This window comes from Cetorhinus maximus, chromosome 14 (assembly GCF_964194155.1).
Source record: "Cetorhinus maximus chromosome 14, sCetMax3.hap1.1, whole genome shotgun sequence".
Lineage (NCBI taxonomy): Eukaryota > Metazoa > Chordata > Chondrichthyes > Lamniformes > Cetorhinidae > Cetorhinus > Cetorhinus maximus.
In genome coordinates, this window is record NC_135892.1 from 70,673,874 (window position 1) to 70,692,893 (window position 19,020).

Sequence of the window (19,020 nt, forward strand, 5' to 3'; positions counted from 1 at the left end):
CTCCTTCCACAGCACCTTCCAAACCCGGGACCTCTACCACCTAGAAGAACAAGGGCAGCAGATGCATGGGAACACCACCACCTGGAAGTTCCCGTCCAAGTCACTAACTATCCTGACTTGGAACTTTATTGCTGTTTCTTTACTGTTGTTGGGTCAAAATCCTGGAACTCTCTTCCTAACAGCACTGTGGGTATACCGACACCACACAGACCACAGTGGCTCAAGAAGGCAGCTCATCACCACTTTCTCAAGGTCAGTTAGGGATGGCCAATAAATGCTGGCCTAACCAGCGATACCCACATCCCATGAACAAATAAAAAGAAAATTCCCTGGCTTTCTAATTTTGTCCCCCTAGAAATGAATCCCAGGCTGTCGGCATGCAAGGGTGGGACTGACGCACAAAATGACACGATGTCATCGCACGTCATTTAGATATTTTGTTTGGCGGGCACCAGAGGCATCTGCCCACCGCCCAACTGTCAATGGCCTATTAAGGCCATTAAAAAACCAATTAAAGTTAGTAAGGCTGCCCATCTAACCTTAAGGTTGGCGGGCAGGTGAAGAGCCCTAGCTGCCTTCGAGTTTTTCAAGAAACCTCATCCACGTGCGGGATGAGGTTTCCTGAAGGTTTTATAAAATTATTAATTAAATGTTGCACAATTCACAAATATGTTCCAGCTCATGTGACACTGCCACACGATGGGACATGTTTAAATAAATTTTTTACTCCTTTATTAAAAAGCTTTACACTCATTTTAATCTCCCTGAGGCACGGAGCTGCCTCAGGGAGATTGCTGCGCTCTTTCGGGTGCATATGCGAAAAAGTGCATGCCCCGGCACTCACTCTCTCTCTCTCTCTCTCTCTCTCTCTCTCTCTCTCTCTCTCTCTCTCTACCTCTCTCTACCCCCCCCCCCCCCACCCCACAGGTAGCACTACTGGCAGTGCGTCACGATGGGCGGGCCTTAATTGGCCCACCCACGCAAAATGGTAGCGCACAGCCGATTGCGGGTGGCGATCGGCTCCGTGCCCACTACCGCCCAGCCCGCCTGACATTGGTAAGATGCAGCCCCCAGTGTTTGGTTGCTTTTTCTAATGATCCTAATAAGCTCTTTTGCTACTTTGAGTGTAACCCTAGATCCCTTTTGTCCTCTACTCATTACGACTTTTATTATTCAAGCAGTATGTGGCCCCTTTATTCTTTACTCTTTCTGCCAAAGTGCACCACCTCACCTAACCGCTTTGTATTCCTTTCATCATCCTCTTTACTTTCTATGTAGTTAGCTTATGCCTTTTTCTTTAGTTTCAGTTTTACGATTGTGTCTTTATTCATCCATGGAATTTCGCTATTGGCGAGTTTTTTTTTAGGGTAATATATTTCTTCTGATTAAAAATAGCAAAATACTGTGGACACTGGAAATCTGAAATAAAAAACAAAGTGCTTGAAATACTCAGGCAGCATTTGTGAAGAGTGAAACAGTTAACATTTCAGTTCGATGACCTTTTGTCAGGACTCCAAAAGGTCAACGACCTGAAACATTAACTTTGTTTCTCTCTCCACAAACGTTGCCTGGCTGGCTGAGTGCTTCCAGCATTTTCTGTTTTTATAACAGATTTATCCTGAACTCTCGATCACTGTTTTAAATGTTACCCTTGTAGTTCTATCTCTTTGTTGTTTTTCCAGTTCACCTTCCCTAGTTCCATTCCCATTCCCAAAGTTGGCTTCCCCCCTCCAATATTACTTTGGCCTTGGTCTTACTTATTGGTTTCATGTCAGCAACTACTTCTGTTTTCCTTGGGCGAGATAGTGGCTATAGGCAAGAAGGCGTAGGCTGATTAAGTATTCAGAAACTGAACAATAATTCCAGTTAATTAGATCCACCCTCTAATTAATGGTCTTAAATTTTTGTTTCCCAATATCAACAGAAACTTGTTGCCATTTTAAAAACTATTTTGGAAGCTGGGTACTTCTTTCCTCAGTAGAGGTGCATTGCTGCTTTGCAACCACAAACTTAAGATATTTCATTTATTTTATCATGCACAGCTAATAAGCATGAAGATGCATTTTTTTCTGCACGTTAACATTACATACATTCATTTGCTGATTTGTTTTCAATCAATGTGGGTGAGGTTTATTTTATCATAGTCATAGGGGTCTACAGCACAGAAAAAGGCCCTTTTGGCCCATTGAGTCTGTGCCGATCAAACAAGTACCTAACTATTCTAATCCCATTTTCCAGCACTAGGCTTGTATGCCATGGCATCGCAAGTGCACATCCAAATACTTCTGAACTGTTATGAGGGTTTCTGCCTCGACCACCCTTTCGGGCAGAGAGTTCCAGATTCCCACCACCCTCTGGGGTGAAAAAATTATCCCACACATCCCTTCTAAACTTCCTGTCCCTCACCTTTGAATCTATGCCCCCTGGTTATTGATCCCTCCACCAAGGGAAAAGTTCTTTCCTGTCTATCCTATATATGCCCTCATAATTTTATACACCTCAATCATGTCCTCCCTCAATCTTCTCTGATCCAGAGAAAATAACCAATCTCTCCTCGTAACTAAAACTCTCCAACCCAGGCAACATCTTGGTAAATCTACTCTGCACTCTCTCTAGTGCAATCACATCATTCCTATTATGTGGATTACAGAACTGCACGCAATACTCTAGCTGTGGCCTAACCAGTGTTTTATATAGGTCCAGCATAACCTCCCTGCCTCAGCTAATAAAGGCAAGTATCCCATATGCCTTCTTAACCACCTTATCTACCTGTCCCACTACCTTAAGGGACTGGTGGACATGCACACCAAGGTCCCTCTGATCCTCGGTACTTCCCAGGGTCCTACCATTCATCGTGTATTCTTGTGCCTTGTTTGTCCTGCCCAAGTGCATCACTTCATGCTTATCCGGGTTAAGTTCCATTTGCCACTGATCAGCCCAGCTGACCAGCCCGTCTATATCCTCCTCACCATTTACCACCCCACCAATTTTCGTGTCATCCTCGAACTTGCTGATCAACCCTCCTACATTCCACTCTAAATCGCTCATATATACCAGAAACAGCAAGTGCCCCAACACTGATCCTGGTAGAACCCCACTGGACACAGGCATCCAGTCACAAAAACACCCCTCGACCATCACCATCTGCTTTCTGCCACTCAGCCAATTCTGGATTCAATTTGCTAAATTGCCTTGGGTCCCATGGGCTCTTACCTTCATTATCAGTATCCCATCAGAAGTCTTGCTGAAGTCCAAGTAGACTACGTCAAATGCATTGCCCTCATCTACACACCTGGTCACCTTTTCCTCTTCTATTTTCTAGATTTACATAGTCTTTTTAAAAGAGGACTTTGTTTCCATATATTAATGTTGCGGTTGGGTCCTCTTCATGCAATTAGTTAATTTAGTCTGTTACCTTTTTTAACCCTGTAATATGTGACATTCAAGTAACCCATGTCACTGTTAAATTTCCATAGTTCAATTGATTTTTGGGATTCTTGTGACAGCATTGACTGGATTTCTTAAGTAATGGCCACTGTACTTGTGTCTTCCCAACCCTGCTCCTGCCTTGACTTCACCAGCCTATGGCTTATAGCTGCTGTTGTTATTCTCCTGATTTTCCTGGTATATAATAAATGCATTAAAATTTTGATCTTAGTTTTCTTAACCTGAGCTGCAAATGGATGACAAATTGGCAATGTTGTTCTTTAAGTGACACTCCTAGCCACTTTTTCCAGTCAGACATCTTGCTCAATCTCTCAATCTATCAGTGATTCACTTATCATCTTGTTCAGACAAGTCTGCCTCCAGTGTGCAAGCTAAACTCTTAATCCAAGTGGGCCAATTATTAGTATTTGCCTTGCGTGGCCCCTCTTTTCTCTTTTGCATTAAGTGTTTGAGGTCTCGAGTAATGGAGGTTAGGGATGAGTAGGTCTGAGAGCAGGAGCAAGGGTTGAATAGATAAGGCCCTGTTAATAATGTCAAGGTGAATCATGAGCTTTTCAATATTAAGTATTCCTTATTTTCTTATCTAAAAAAATAAAAGTGGCGCTTTGCATGAGCTGCTCCCTATTTTACTTCAAGCGTTATGGTAGGATATGGCTTTGCAGCAATGTTTTTCCATGTGATAAGCTCGTTATTTCAAATTATTACAGAAAATCAAGTCAAGTGAAGACCGTATGTTTTTCCTTGGCGAGGCAGCGAAAAATGAACTCTTAGTAGCTTTGGTCCACACCACACCAGGAGTACTGTGACCAGTTCTGGGCACCACTCATTAGGAAGGATAAATTGGCCTTGGAGGAAGTGTAGGGTAGATTTACCAGAATGATACCCGGACTCCAAGGGTTAAATTAGAGATTATACAAACTAGGGTTGTGTTGCCTATTATTTATAGGGTCAAGGGATGATTTGATAAAAGTTTTCAAGCTATTAAGAGGAACTGATAGAATAGTATAAGAAAAACAACTGGGGAGTCTAGGACTAGAGGGCAGAATCTAAAAAATTGAGCCAAGCCTCTCTGGAGTGAAATTAGGAAACATTTCCATACGCAAAGGGTGATAGAGGTTGAAAACTCTCCTGCAAATGGCAATTGATGCTAGGTTAACTGTTTGTTTAAAACCTGGAATTGATGGGTTTCTGTTAACCTAAAGTATTCAGTGATATGGGACAAAGGCAGATATGAGTTGGGTCATAGATCAGCCATAATCTCACTGAATGGTGAAACAGGCTCAAGGGGCTAAATGACCTACCCTGCTCCTATGAAGTTAGACAACTTTAGCAAGTGGTTATATAATTAGCATTATCAGAATTCTGGAGCAGTTTCTCTGCTTACTCTAGATTAAACAAGGTGAAATTCATAAATAAGAATTTTAAACTTGGCCCACAGAGAGACCTAGTGTATGCAAATCTTTGAGGGTATAAGGACAAGCTGGGAAGGCTGTTAAAAGAATGAGATTCTTGCTTTACTGATGGAGAAATTGAGTACAAGAGCAAGGAAGTTGTACTAAACCTTCATGAAAGACTGGTTATGCCCCAACTAGAGAATTCCATAATTCTGGGCACCACATTTGAGGGAGGATTTGAAGCTTTGATGCCTACGAGAGGGTGTAGAAGTGATTTACTTGAATGGTGGCAGGGAAGGGGGACTTCAGTTATGCAGAAAGGTTGTTCCTCTTAAGAGCAGAGACATTTGATAGAGGTGTTTAAAATCATGAATGGTTTTGAAAAAGTAAGAAGAAACTGTTTCTAACAGCCAAAGGGTCAGTAACCAGAGGACACAGATTTAAGTTGATTGGGAAAAGAGGTAGAGGTAATATAGGAATTTTGTTTTATACAGTGGATTGTTGTGATCTGGAATGTACTTTCTGAAGGGGTAGTGGATGCAGGTTTAATAGTAACTTTCAAAAGAGAAGTGGATAAATACTTGAAAGGATATAATTTACAGGGCTATGGAAAAGAGCACAGGAGTGGTACTAGCTGGATAGCGCAATCAAATAGCTGGCCCATGCCAGATGGGCTGAATGACCTCCTTTTGTGTTGTATTATTCTGATTCTATAAGCACTGTAGCTTTCAGAATTGACAGTGTAGTATAAAGGGTTAACAGATGGGATATGCTAATATATGATATAGATGATGATGTACTACTGATACCAGTCAGTCATGTGTTAGACTTGCTTTCCTGCATGTCTGCAGTCAGTCTGAGAACCAAGTCCCAACATGGTGGCAGCTGTGGAGACAGCGATGTAAAAAACACATAGGTGTTAACAAAGGAACTACTGAGTGAAGAAACCTTTGAAAACAGCTTGAGAAATTTCTGCGGAAGAAGGAGGCACACTGCAGAGAGGTAATGATGACTGTACCTGGTGAGCAGTCCCTGCCCGATTGACTGTCTCAAGGGCCTGTAGAGAGATCTCGCACTGCTGACATGGAAACGTCATTTTCTCCGGTACCAAGCAGCGTAAGGTCTTCCCAAAAATGAGCCAAAGCTTCAAGTTAGTTCCTTTATTTATGCGGTAGGTCCAGTAGCAGACGCAGGGTGTGCAGGAGTCCACTGTGGACTTTGACCCCATTATTAAAGTCTTTGACACCTATTTTAGTCCGAAGCAAAATTTAGTAATTGAACAAGCATGTTTTAACCAGTGCTCGCAGCAACCTAGGGAATCAATTGAATTATTCCTAACCGACCTATATCGCCTAGCTAGTTCTTGCAGATACAGGGCATTGAAAGATGAGCTAATCCGCGATCACATAATCGTGGGTATCCGGGATGAAAACTCTCTGACTTGCTACAGACCAAAGATGATCTTACATTGGATCAAGCAGTCAAGTATGCGAGACAGGTTGAGCTTCAGGCATTTAATCGGTCTAATTTGTGGCGACTTTGAGGCTTCACATGACTCTGTGGATTGTGTGGGCCCACGAGCAGCGGCCCCACCCATATGAAAGCCTGCCAAACCAAGCGAAAGGGTGGTAAACTCCATGCTGTCAGCCATTGAGATGCTTGTGTTGTGGCATGAAAACCCAGTATAGATGCCAAGACTGTCCAGTGATGCGGGGGGTGGTGGTGATGGGGTGGAGCGTGGAATACTTCCAGTGTGGCAAGTTTCAAGCATTTCTGCAAATCCAGTAATTTTATTCAAAGTTGCAGGCCAGCTGGTATTGATGAAACACGTTCTTTCCAAGAAATGGAAAGCCCAGAAGAAGACAAATTACAGAGTTCCTCGGTGGAGTAGAAAATCTTAATCCAGACTACTGGTCACTTAGTCCAAATTCAATGCTTTGATACTTTGATAAAGGACCTTCTGTTAACATATTAGCAGATGATCTCGACTGGCTTCAGTTGATGACTCTTTATCCAGCAGATATCAAGTTACAAGGTCCTGGCGACGTAGCCCTTCCAATCAAAGGCAGGATTATTACTCTTAGCTACAAGCGGCGACAGATCGTTGACTCTGTCTATGTTCTTCACGATCAATGTACATACCTGTTGAGTGGCGATGTTGGCATACTTCTAAGAATCATGGAAAAAGCAGATGATGCTCATCATTTAAACGACTCAGTCTTTCATGCAAAAATCTTCAGTCGTTTACTTTGAAGCAGTGGAAATTCAGCTTTCAGAAGCTGAGGAAGTTTATACGCTCAGTAAGTTCTTTTCTTTCACAGAGACACCATCCACTACACCCAGGGCAGACATGGAAGTTATGAACCTCTCCGTTCTTCATGAAGTAAGGTCAGAGCTTGCGGAGACAGAAGACACTGCAGCAGAGAGTGACCATCCCCATGAAGACCTGCTGGACCTCAATTGGCTCTTCTAAGGGAGTGATGAGGAAGAATCGCTTGCAGTGCTGAGTGATCTCGTGGAGATTGAGGTCCTAGAGATTGATTCATCTTTCCCCGTTGATGGATGCACCTTATGACGTCTCTATTGTCTTTTTAGAAGAATCAGCTGTGCTTTTAATGGCTGAGCAGCATTCAGATCTTAGTTCCATTGAATCTAACAATGTATAGCTTACTTTATCTCCTGTTGTTCATGAAGAATCTTTCATAGACAAAACTTTGCCTGAATCCAGGTTAAAGTCCATAGAGGATCACACTGCTAAAAACCTGGTACTTTCTCAGGTTGAAAAAAAGGAGGCTTATTGCAGAAACAGAGGGCTGAAAACAGTGGAAGCCCTAGAGGGGTATAGAAAGTGTAGGGGGGTACTTAAAAAAAGTAATTAAGAGAGCGAAGAGGGGTCATGAAAAAACATTGACGGGCAAGACAAAGGAAAATCCCAAGGCACTTTATAAATATATTAAGGACAAGAGGATAACCAGGGAAAGAGTAGGGACCAAAGTGGCAATCTGTGTGTGGAGCCGGAGGACGTGGATGAGGTTTTAAATGATTACTTTTCATCCGTGTTCACTATGGAGAAAGACAATGTAGGTGTAGAAATCAGGGAGGGGGACTGTGATATACTTGAACAAATTAGCATTGAAAGGGAGGAGGTTTTAGTGGTCTTAAAAGCAGATAAATCCTCAGGCCCAGGTGAGATGCATCCCAAGCTGCTTATGTGAGGCAAGGGAAGAGATTGCAGGGGCTTTGCCACTCATTTTCAAATCCTCTCTGGCCACAGGAGAGGCACCAGAGGACTGGAGGACAGCTAATGTAGTTATTCAAGAAGGGTAGTAGGGATAAACCAGGCCAGTGAGTCTAACATCAGTGGTAGGGAAACTATTGGAAAAAACTTCTAGGGACAGGATTAATCTCCACTTGGAGAGGCGGAGATTAATCAGGGATAGTCAGCATGGCTTTGTCAGGAGGAGATCATGTCTAACAAATTTGATTGAATTTTTCGAGGAGGTGACTAGTTGTGTAGATGAGGGTAGTGCAGTTGATGTCGTCTACATGGACTTCAGTAAGGCTTTTGACAAGGTCTCGTGTGGGTGAATGGTCAAGAAGGTAAGAGCTCATGGGATCCAGGGCAATTGGCAAATTGGATCCAAAACTGGCTTAGTGGCAGGAAGCAGAGGGTGATGGTCGAAGGTTGTTTTTGCGATTGGAAGCCTGTGACGAGTGGTGTACTGCAGGGATCGGTACTGACACCCTTGCTGTTTGTAGTGTACATTAATGGTTTAGATGTGAATATAGGAGGTATGATCAGTAAGTTCGCAGATGACACGAAAATTGGTGGTGTCGTAAATAGTGAGGAGGAAAGCCTTAGATTACAGGATGATATAGATGGGTTGCAAGATGGGCAGAGCAGTGGCAAATGGAATTTAATCCTGAGAAATGTGAAGTGATGCATTTTGGGAATGAAATACACAATGAATGGTCGGACCTTAGGAAGTACAGATAATCAAAGGGATCTAGGTGTACATGTCCATAGATCCCTGAAGGCAGCAGCACAGGTAGATAAAGTGGTTAAGAAGGCAAATGGGATACTTGCCTTTATTATCTGAGACATAGAATATAAGAGCAGGGAAGTTATGTTGGAACTGTATAAAACGCTAGTTAGGCCACAGCTGGAGTACTGTGTGCAGTCCTGGCTGCCAAACTAAAGGAGGGATGTGATTGCACTGGAGAGGTTGCAGAGGAGATTCACCAGGATGTTGCCTGGGCTGGAGCATTTCAGCAATGAAGATAGACTGGATAGGCTAGGGTTGTTTTCCTTAGGGCAGAGAAGGCTGAAGGGTGACTTGATAGAGGTATACAAAATTATGAGGGGCATAGATAGGAAGAAACTTTTCCCCTTAATGGAAGTGTCAATAACCAGGTGGCATAGATTTAAGGAAAGGGGCAGGAAGTTTAGAGGGGATTTGAGGAAAAATGTTTTCGCCCAGTGGGTGGTTGGAATCTGGAACACAGAGGGTGGGAGAGGCAGGAATCCTAGAATCCTCACAACATTTAAGAAGTATTTAGATGAGCACTTGAAATGCCATAGCATACAGGGCTATGGGCCAAGTGCTGGAAAATGGGATTAAAATAGATAGGTGCTTATTGGCTGGCATGGACACGATGGGCCGAAGGGCCTGTTTCAATGCTGTATAAATCTGACTCTATGAAAGTCAATTGACTTTCTTCAGGCCCAGCTGAAAGTCGTCTGCTCTTCAGAGCTGAGGGTCAGCACAGAAGCTGTGGCAGAATCTTTTGTACTTCTGAAGCTGCAGAATCCTGTACAGCAATCTTGTTCCCGAGCTGATCAACTACAGTAAATTCTTCTAATTACAGAAGATGAACTTGTCTTGTCTCCATATTCTCAGAAATTCTTCCCATTGCCCACAGTGGAGCAACCCCATACAGAGAGAAGTGTGGCTCTCTTACCACTGCTGACATAAAATAGATGGCCCTTCTGAAATATCAATGGGAAATCAACTCTTCTTTTCCTGACAGAATTACAGGAAGTTGGTTGTTTTTTTCTTTTGTTGTCTAAATTAATTGGAATCTCAGACCTTCAATACCTTTTCAGTCTTTGATACAGCATTTAATGATATAAGTGTGACGGTCTTTACTGAAGTTGAAGATCATTTCTCTTCTGAAGCTTCTTCCCAGAGTCCTTCGAGGGAACAACAAGCTCCTCAGAGTGTCCTAAGTTCTTCTCTTCTAGTCCCAGAGGATCCGAAGGTGGAATCTCTTCAGTCTTCTCTTTTGGATCAATCTTTCATTGAAAAATCTTTCTTGTCCTTATAGTTCAGTCATGCTGAAACCTACACTCTGCTTCCCAGCAACGCTGCTAAAGTGTCGTCCTTTCTACAGGATGATGAAGTCTTAAAAAATGCAGATCTCCAGACATCTTCCCTGAGGGCTGAGAATACTGAGGGAGATTGAATCCCCCTGGACAGTGACTTGGGGAGGGGAAGAGTTGGAGTTGGCTAGAATCTGTAGTTGTAGAAAGGGAGTTACAAAAATGGAATGTGAATACTTAAAAGACTTAGGGCGGAATCGTCCCACATTTGCACAAAGAGCAGTAGTGGGCAGGAAAATGATGTTTTACCCGCCGGCTGCAATGGCGGCTTTTCGCACCGTATTGTCCTATTCTTGGCACAGTCCACCTCATTAATAATGTATTCACGGGAAACATGATGGATCACTGGTGGGCGGACTCAGATTTGCCCGCTCTGCTGTGACCTCAGCTCCCCCTCGCTTTGGGCACCATATTTAAACCACACCAGAGTGCATGCCTACTTCATGTCTACAGACCAGTTCTTCTCCAGACGACAGATGGCCCTGAAAGCAAAGAAGATGGTAGCCCCAAATTTAGTGACACCTCTCTAGGGCGCCTGCTGGATGCATTGGAAGGCCACCGTGATGTCCTTTATCCCCGTTCTGGCCGCAGGAGATCCATCAGAATCGCCCATCTGGCCTGGGAGGTGGTCGCAGCTGTGGTCAGCACCACTGGAGCAAAGAGGAGGTTAATGCAGGAAGAGAATGAATGAATGCTCTCATCCACCAGGATAAATCGACCACCTCATCACTCTCAACTCACACATTCCCAAACCCTTCACACATTCACAGGGATTACACACGTCAAGGGACAATATCACTAGTTCTCACACACACCCTCACATCTCCATCAGGCTCATATCCACTGGAGATCGCATCCTCATCCCGTTCAAACATTTCACAGTGCCATATGTCTTGCTCCCACTCTCTCCGTCTGTTTTCATGCAGGAGAAGCTGGCTCACAACAGAGGGAGAGGTCCCAGACCTGGGGTGGAGTGGCCCACATTGGATCTCTCACTCACTTTGAGGAGCATGCCATTGTGCTCACTGGTGAGGATGTGGACCGTGCCTGCGTGGATGATGAGGTCGGCAGCGAACTCCCACGTGAGGATCCTGCCCACATCATCCCCCTCTCAATGCAACTGTGACTGCTCTCTCTCCTGTTTGACTCTGCTGCCATGCACTAATTATCTCTACTTGGTTCACAGGGAGCTCTGCCAAGTGACTGACTCCCTCAGCCAGCCATTCCCTCAGCTCCATCCACATCCTTACCTCCAGCCAGGAGGACACCTCCTCTAGAGAAGAGCTGGAAATAAGCAGCCTGGAAGACCCCATCTCAGCACTTACCCACACCCTCCACCAGCGCAGAGACACATCCCTCGGTGGGATCTAGACCTAGAGCAGGTTGGGTTCACAATCTGATGGTCACTGCACAGACACGTGTCAGCAGCAGGAGGAGGCAGGTTCAGCCAAGCTCCCGGGCACTCAAAGGACTGCTGGGGAAGAGGCATCTGTGAGATCTGAGTCAGATGATGAGCCTCTGGACTTGGCCTTCCAACTCATCGTGGTGAGTCAGTATAAGGCTGGGGAACGTCACACAGAGCTGTTGGAAGCCCATAACAGAGTGGCATGACAGTCAGAGGAATGCATCTTTCTGCTCTCTGATGAAGTGGTGCCTCCATGGGAAGGATGGAAGATGCCTTGGAGACCCTGGCCCAGCAGGACACAGAGATGCACGCAGACCTGCATTCCATCGTGGTAGCCATGGGTGAGTTCCTGCAGTGGCAACGTGAGAGGGAAATAGCGCACCTCAACATCCCTCAGGTGTTCTTCCCCCCCCTCGCCCCCCCTCCCAAGGAGTCAGGCCAGGATCCTCAGGCACCTAAAGGAAGGAGAAGTGGCAGTTGGACATCCCTGGGTCATTTATTCAGGAATCTCAGAGGCTGTCCTTTCCCTCCGAGTCCCCTTTGCCTTTGACCCCCTCAACCTCATCCTCTGTCACCGCAGAGGGAGCAGCTGGTCCGGAGGATGAGAGCAAAAGTGCGGGCTCTCGGACTCCTGAGGATGAAGGCCGAAGTCATCACGGGTCTTTGCACAGGATGGCTCCACCCCTGCTGTGGATGTCAAAGCAGCACCTGGAAGAAGTGGTAGGCCTAGAAAACTTAAGAAATTCTGATCACTAGTGGTTGAACACGTTTTATTGCTGTATAACCTGAAAATATATTCACTTTCACTGAATAATATGTAATGTTGCCTTTCAGCTTCATTTACGTGCTTTGTGAGTTCTCCAACTGCATCCCCCACTAGCAGTTCACAAATGGTTCTGGAGGGAGAAATGTGTCTGTGGCAGGGCCTTTCAGAGTCCTGTGCGAGCACTCTCCCACGCACACGGAGCCTTCATCCATCACACTCATCTCACTATCCTGAGCATTTTCAATGCTGCCTGCTGGGTTCCTCTTTCAGTTGCCCATCTGAGCCGACCTGCATCTCCACCCACCCACTGATCACACTCCCATGCAGCACCTGTGCCTGTCCAGCATGAGGCTTCGCTCACTTTCGATTTTGACAGCCATGGTGGTCGTTAAGATTCTTATCCAGTTCCTATCCTTCCCCCTCCCCCAGTCACCTTGCCCCCATCAATGCAGTTCCCCCGGCATCACCTTCACCTCCTCAATGTCACCTATTAACATGAGCCCTTTTCTTTCCGGGATGTCCAGGTGAAAGTACAGGTTCCCTACCTTCCTGAGAATCCCAGCCCCATCCACATTGACCTTCCTGACCTCCTCCTTCGCACCCCCAGAGGCCGTGTCTGCCTCCAAGCCCACACCAACCACCCTCGCCATCCTTTCTACAACTACAGATGCGCCCTTGCCCTCCCATCCTTCAAGCTCCCTGTGCCCCCCATTATACTCATCATTCTCTCTACCACGCCCACCCTTAGTTTGATCCCCAGGAAACAATCATTGACTCCACATCGACATCACTTTTAGGGGGGCCTATGGGCAGGTCTCTACTTATGAGTCCAGCCATGAGGGGGTGGCTTTACAACAGCTGCAAGGCTATGGCTTGCTTGGAGAAGGGGAGTAAGTGGCGTCAGGCAAGGGAAGAGGCTGCAGTGCTAGGGCGTTACTGGGGAAGGGGGATATCCCAGGGTTTGTGGGGACACATGTTGATCTGTGCAAGTGGCCTCAAGTGAAGGCTGAGGAGGCAGCCTCCAGGGGAGATGATGCCATATGGAGATGTGAGGGTATGTGTGAGAGTGAGTGGTGATGTCCCTTGAGCTGGCTGTGAGTGATTTGCCAGTGAATGTGTGATGGCCTTGTGAGTGCGTGATTTTAGAGTGATGAGATGGTTGCCTTACCTTGGTGGCAACTTTAAGCGCTTGATGGCCAGCTTCTACTGTGCAGCATTGGCATTGACCACCTCTGCCACCACCTCCCAAGCCAGAGTGGTGATGCTGATGGGCCTCCTGTGGCCATAGCGGTGGGCTCCAATGTGTCCAGAAAGCATCCCAGGGATGCGTCACTGAATCAGGGGGGCTGCAGTCTTCTTGCCTCCAGGGCCATGTCTTCTGTGCAGCAGTCCTGGGCTGGAAGCACTGAGGTGTGTGCGCAGCTGCACTTTAAATCTGGCACTCGGCATGAAGAAGCAGCAAGGTGACAGTGTGGTGGGTGAATTGGAGGCCACCCACTAGCAAGACAGTGTGTTTCCCAGGAATGCATAATTAATGAGGCAAGATTGGGATGATAAGGCATGAAAAGCTGCCATTGAGGCCGGCAGATAGAATGTTCTTTTTCCCGCCTGCTACTGCACTTGGTGCAAATCTGGGATGATTCTGCCCTAAGGCTGGTAAACTCTTTGTGAACTATGGGTGGTGGAATTAAGAAGTACATGGTGATCAGAGGTTGGACTTCTCTAACAAAACTCATCCAAAAATTAACTAGATTCTGTCCTCAGTGTTGGTATATAAATTTATAGAACATGATTATCCAATAGTGTTTCATTAGCAAGAAGTACAGCTTTTAAAATCTGTTCATGTTTAATGCTGCATTTTACAAAATTAATATAGTGAACTAAATTGCCTTGTTAATAGAAGCGGGTGGGTTCTGAGACCCACTCCCACCCCTCCCCTCAAAAATGGCGGAGGGAGGAAAAGATGGGAGAATTTCCAACCATACTGGTCGGCCCTTTTTTTTTTTGCCATCCCACCTCTGTTCCTGTCCAATCGGGGACAGGAAAATACCAGCCACCACCTTCAATGAAGAATATAAGATTCATTTGATCAGAAAGGCAAAAATATTTTCATGTCCGAATTTGACAGGACACAAGCTGCAGCTGTGTGTACAGTTGTGAAACTGTCTTATATATCTTTTGGGTCTAAGTAACACATCAAATTTAAAAGTAAAACTTAACTACATATTTGATGCATGATATTCTATGAATCTAAGCATTTTTGAAGTGATTTTCTCTTGCATGCAATAATATTTGTGGCAGAGTACATTCCAGAGCAATATAAAAGTCACATTCCTATTTTTGTCTTTGTTAGTGTGCGACGGTGGAACAAAAGCTAAAGCAAGTGTCAGATGAACTAAGCTGTCATAGGCAAAATGCTGATAGTACACGACGCAACATGGAGCAGAAGTTAAAAGACAAGGAAAGGGACTTCCAACAGGTGATAAAGAATGCACTTACAGTATATTGCATTAGCTTTACTTGTAACCAAAGCCTACTCAAGTAAAAATGCACATTATGGTTTGAAGATGAAAATAGTTGCTTTATGAAGGCAGTTTCCATACATTATTGTAACTGACATGTGCAACTTGGGAGTCCAGTCATGGGGATGTATTTCCTCTGGGCTTCTCCCCATCCCCTATCATAACTTCAAGATTGCTGCCAAAGTTAAATTGGCAGAGTGAGAGCAAATTCATTCTTTAGTTAAGCAATAGTATCACAGCTAGAGATAACAAAGAAAAAAAAACTTTTTGAGGCTGCCAATCCTGTAAACTTGAATTGGAGCAAGTGCTGAAATAAAACATCACCAATAAGTTAAATTCTGCTTTTAGCAAAGTATTTGAGAACTGTAAAGATATTTTCATGTTTCTGCACTTTTGGCATTCTAAAAAGGTGAATGGGCTGGATTTTACACCCCCCTGCTGGCAGGTTTGAAGGGTGGGCGGAGGCTCGTAAAAATCCAGTGGGTGGCTATCCCACCACCTGCCCCAGACCTATCTGAAATTTTAGGGAGGATGGGGGAGGCGTTGGGCAACCCATCCACCCTTGGGGCTATTGAGGCCCTTAAGCAGCCAATTAATGGCTGCTTAAAGGCCTCATCCAGCCCTCGCTGCTATTCTATCTAGGCTGGGGGGGAGGCTTTAGCTGCATGGGCTGATGTCAGGCAGGGAGGGTCCTCCTTTGCAGGTCCCCTGTGCCCATCTGAGGCAACACCTCCAAAATCATACCTCCCTTTTTACCCTCTGCCCTCCCCAACCCCCACCCCAGCCTTTCAAACACGGCTCACCCCTCTCGCCAGGGCCTGCCAGCTGAACCCTGGCGATGCCCCAGACCTATCTATTGGTCCAGGCTCGGCTTCATCGGGACTGTCAGTAATTCCAGCAGTGGCCACCACTCCCGTCTAGCGCTGCTAGGGCTACAGAGCTGCCAGTCATCTGATTGGCTAGTAGCTCTCAAGGCAGGACTTCCTCCCGACATAGGGGCAGATGTCTTACCTTAAAGCGATTAATGCTACTCCCTGCGTTAAATTGCTGAGGGTCACCTGTCAGTAAGGTGAGTAGGCTCACTACCAACCTTTTAGCTGGGGCATGGGAGGGGACCTGGGTGGCCTGTAAAATCCAGCCCCTTATGTTGAGAAATAGGGGGCAAAATTGGGCTCTATTAGCGCCATTTTTTAAATATGCCTCTTGAACTATAGCACTGCCGTTTTGGAGTTCCATACTGCTGCCTATGCCCTCTCTTACCCTCGCATAGCTGAACACACGTTCAGTGGCATGAAGGGACACCTTCCCACCAAACCCCTAAGTGCCATCTCAAGAGATCAACAAATACTTGATAGTCAGTTGCTGGATTATTTCTTCTGTCTGGTCCTATAATTTCTATGGATTTTGGGTGCTTTTCCTTACTTGTTTAAAGCTTCAGTTGTCCACAGGACTTGGCTGGCAGGTGCACAAGTACTTTTTGGTGACTTAAAGGCTTGTGCACAAACGAATTGCACCCAGGAGTAGGTGGCATAGTAGGGCTTCATCTGGCATCGAGCATTACTGGGAGAATGAGCAGAGGTCACACAGAACAGGACAAGTTGCTTGAATAGAGAGGAGGAGACGGAGAATGGCATTCAGCGGTGGCCCTTGACATAATGTCCAGCACTGTCTCCTCTATGGGAATAACACACAGGCAGCTTCTTCTTCCACCCACCTCCCCCATTAATTCCTGCTGCCTCCTGTTGTGTGCCACTTTCTCCTACAAGAAAAAGGGAAGCATGTTAGTGAGTGTCCTGCAATATGATTAGGTGATGTGATCGTTGCGATTGAATAATAAACACCACAGCTGGAATTTTCTGGCTTCCCCCCATCTGGTGGGATCTTCCGGTCCTGCTGAAGTACATAAGAACAGGAATAGGCAATTCAGCCCCTCGAGCCTACCCCGCCATTAATTACGATCATGGCTGATCTCATTTCCGCCTCAACTCCAATTTCTCATCCTCGCCCCATAACCTTTCAACCCATTACTAATTAAAAGTCTGCCTTATCTCCTCCTTAAATTTATTCAGCGTCCTGGCATCCACTGCACTCTGCGATAGTGAATTCCACAGATTCACGACCCTTTGAGAAAAGTAATTCCTCCTCATCTCTGATTTAAATCTACCGCCCCTTAGCCTAAAACTGTGGCCTCTCGTTCTAGAATGCCTCACAAGGGGAAACATCCGCTCCACGTTTACTTTGTCTGTCCCCTTTAGCATCTTATATACCTCAATTAGATCTCCTCTCATCCTTCTAAATTCTAGCAAGTATAGGCCTAAACTGCTCAATCTCTCCTCATAAGACAAGCCCCACATCTCTGGAATCAATCTAGTGAACCTCCTCTGAACTGCCACCAGTGCAACTACATCCTTCCTCAAGTAAGGGGACCAAAACTGTGCACAGTACTCCAGGTGAGGTCTCACCAATGCCTTGTACAGTTGCAACAACACTTCCCTATTTTTATACTCTATTCCTTTAGCAATAAATGCCAAAATTCCATTTGCCTTCCTTATTACCTGCTGTATCTGCATACTAGCTTTCAGCAATTTGTGCACGAGGACACCCAGATCCCTCTGCACTTAAGCATTCTGAAGTTTCTCTCCATTTAAATAATAAGTTACCTTTTTATTCTTCCGACCAAAATGGATAACCTCACACTCATCCATGTTAAACTCCATCTGCCAAATTTTGAAGTAAACGCACATTTGAATGGCTCGCTGCATCTGCCGTGGGGGAACCCACTGCAGCGGGGTCAGAAAATCCTGGCCTATGTTCTCAAGGGCAGTGGTGGGGTGGGCAACAAATACTGACCTTGCCAGTGACACCCACATCCCATGAACGAATAAAGATGTATTTTTTGACATCACAAGAATACTGGGGCAGATTTAAATCCACAATTCATTGAATTTACCATCTCACCAGCCATACTACTGAGGATAAGTTAAACAGGTTATAAGCATCTATACAGCAATTAGGCCCCACAGCTGAATCTTTCTGCACAACATTATCCAACAAGAAGTTACAACGGTTCCAGAATAATGCAATAACATATGATTGTAATTTCGGAGTACCAGTGCTTGACTGAGTTCTTGTAAAGTTTTTCCATCTGACACAGATAACAAATTTAAGTTACCCCAATGGATGAGGTGTTGACACAAATTGTACATAATTGTGATGTTTAGCATTTGATTTCTAAAATAATGAAGTGTGCTGTGTGTTTACTAATCTAATTTTAAGTAATGATGTTTGTGTACTTAATCTCTTAAATATCATTTGTTATGCAGGAGCTTTCTCATCAGCAACACTCTCTTCAGAGCCTGGATCAACAATTTAGCCAAATGAAAAGTAAACTGAACCAGGAGTTACAGCAAGCTAAAAATGATTATAATGTTCTGCAGTTGGAGATTGATAAAGTACGTATTTTTGAACTCAAAATTGATGTATTTAATGTATACAACTTGTAGTATTGAATTATCTGAATTAACCCACTTAATTACACATTTAGACTTTTTTTTGCCCAATTTATTAAGCACTAAATTTACCCAATCTCAGGATGTCGAATTCCCTTGTTGTGCATTAAAGCCAATGTGAACTGTGATTTAGATAATAGGTAAATTTATTCATTTTGGTGCACCAGGTGTTTCAGGCCTGGGGTTTAAGTCCATTCGTTAAGGTTTCCATTCAGGTATGTTATAATTATTTTCTATTTAGGAGAACTAATCTTTAAAAATATTTGTGTTTTACCTGTGGGCAGTTAGAGATCAAAAAATAATTAACATTTGAAATTATATTTCCTGGTTACAGGTATCAGCACACAGACAGAAACTAGAAAGAGAACTGGAGGAAATTAGGCAGCAATTATGTCATTCTAACCAAATGCTGAAGGAAAACCAGACGAAGGAAAATGATCTGATAAAAAAGCTTGAAGTAAGATTGAGTAAACAATTCAAATTGTATTTTGGAAGGATGGTCAGTTTTACTTTGCAGTTTTGTACTTTAAGTCTTTAAAATAAAAGTGTTGGTCTCTTTTTTTCCTTGCTATATGGTTTTATGCTCATTTGGGT

At 44.6% G+C, this 19,020-nt stretch overlaps 1 protein-coding gene across 1 annotated transcript in view; it reads left to right on the forward strand.

Moving 5' to 3' along the window:
* The window catches only part of cenpf (centromere protein F), a 102,362-nt gene that overhangs the window by 30,676 nt on the left and 52,666 nt on the right, over nucleotides 1-19,020 (forward strand). Inside the window, exons 8-10 of the mRNA XM_078557066.1 lie at nucleotides 14,749-14,874; nucleotides 18,241-18,369; nucleotides 18,761-18,883. Coding sequence (XP_078413192.1) covers nucleotides 14,749-14,874; nucleotides 18,241-18,369; nucleotides 18,761-18,883 — 378 coding nt within the window. The remainder of the gene's footprint in view (nucleotides 1-14,748; nucleotides 14,875-18,240; nucleotides 18,370-18,760; nucleotides 18,884-19,020) is intronic.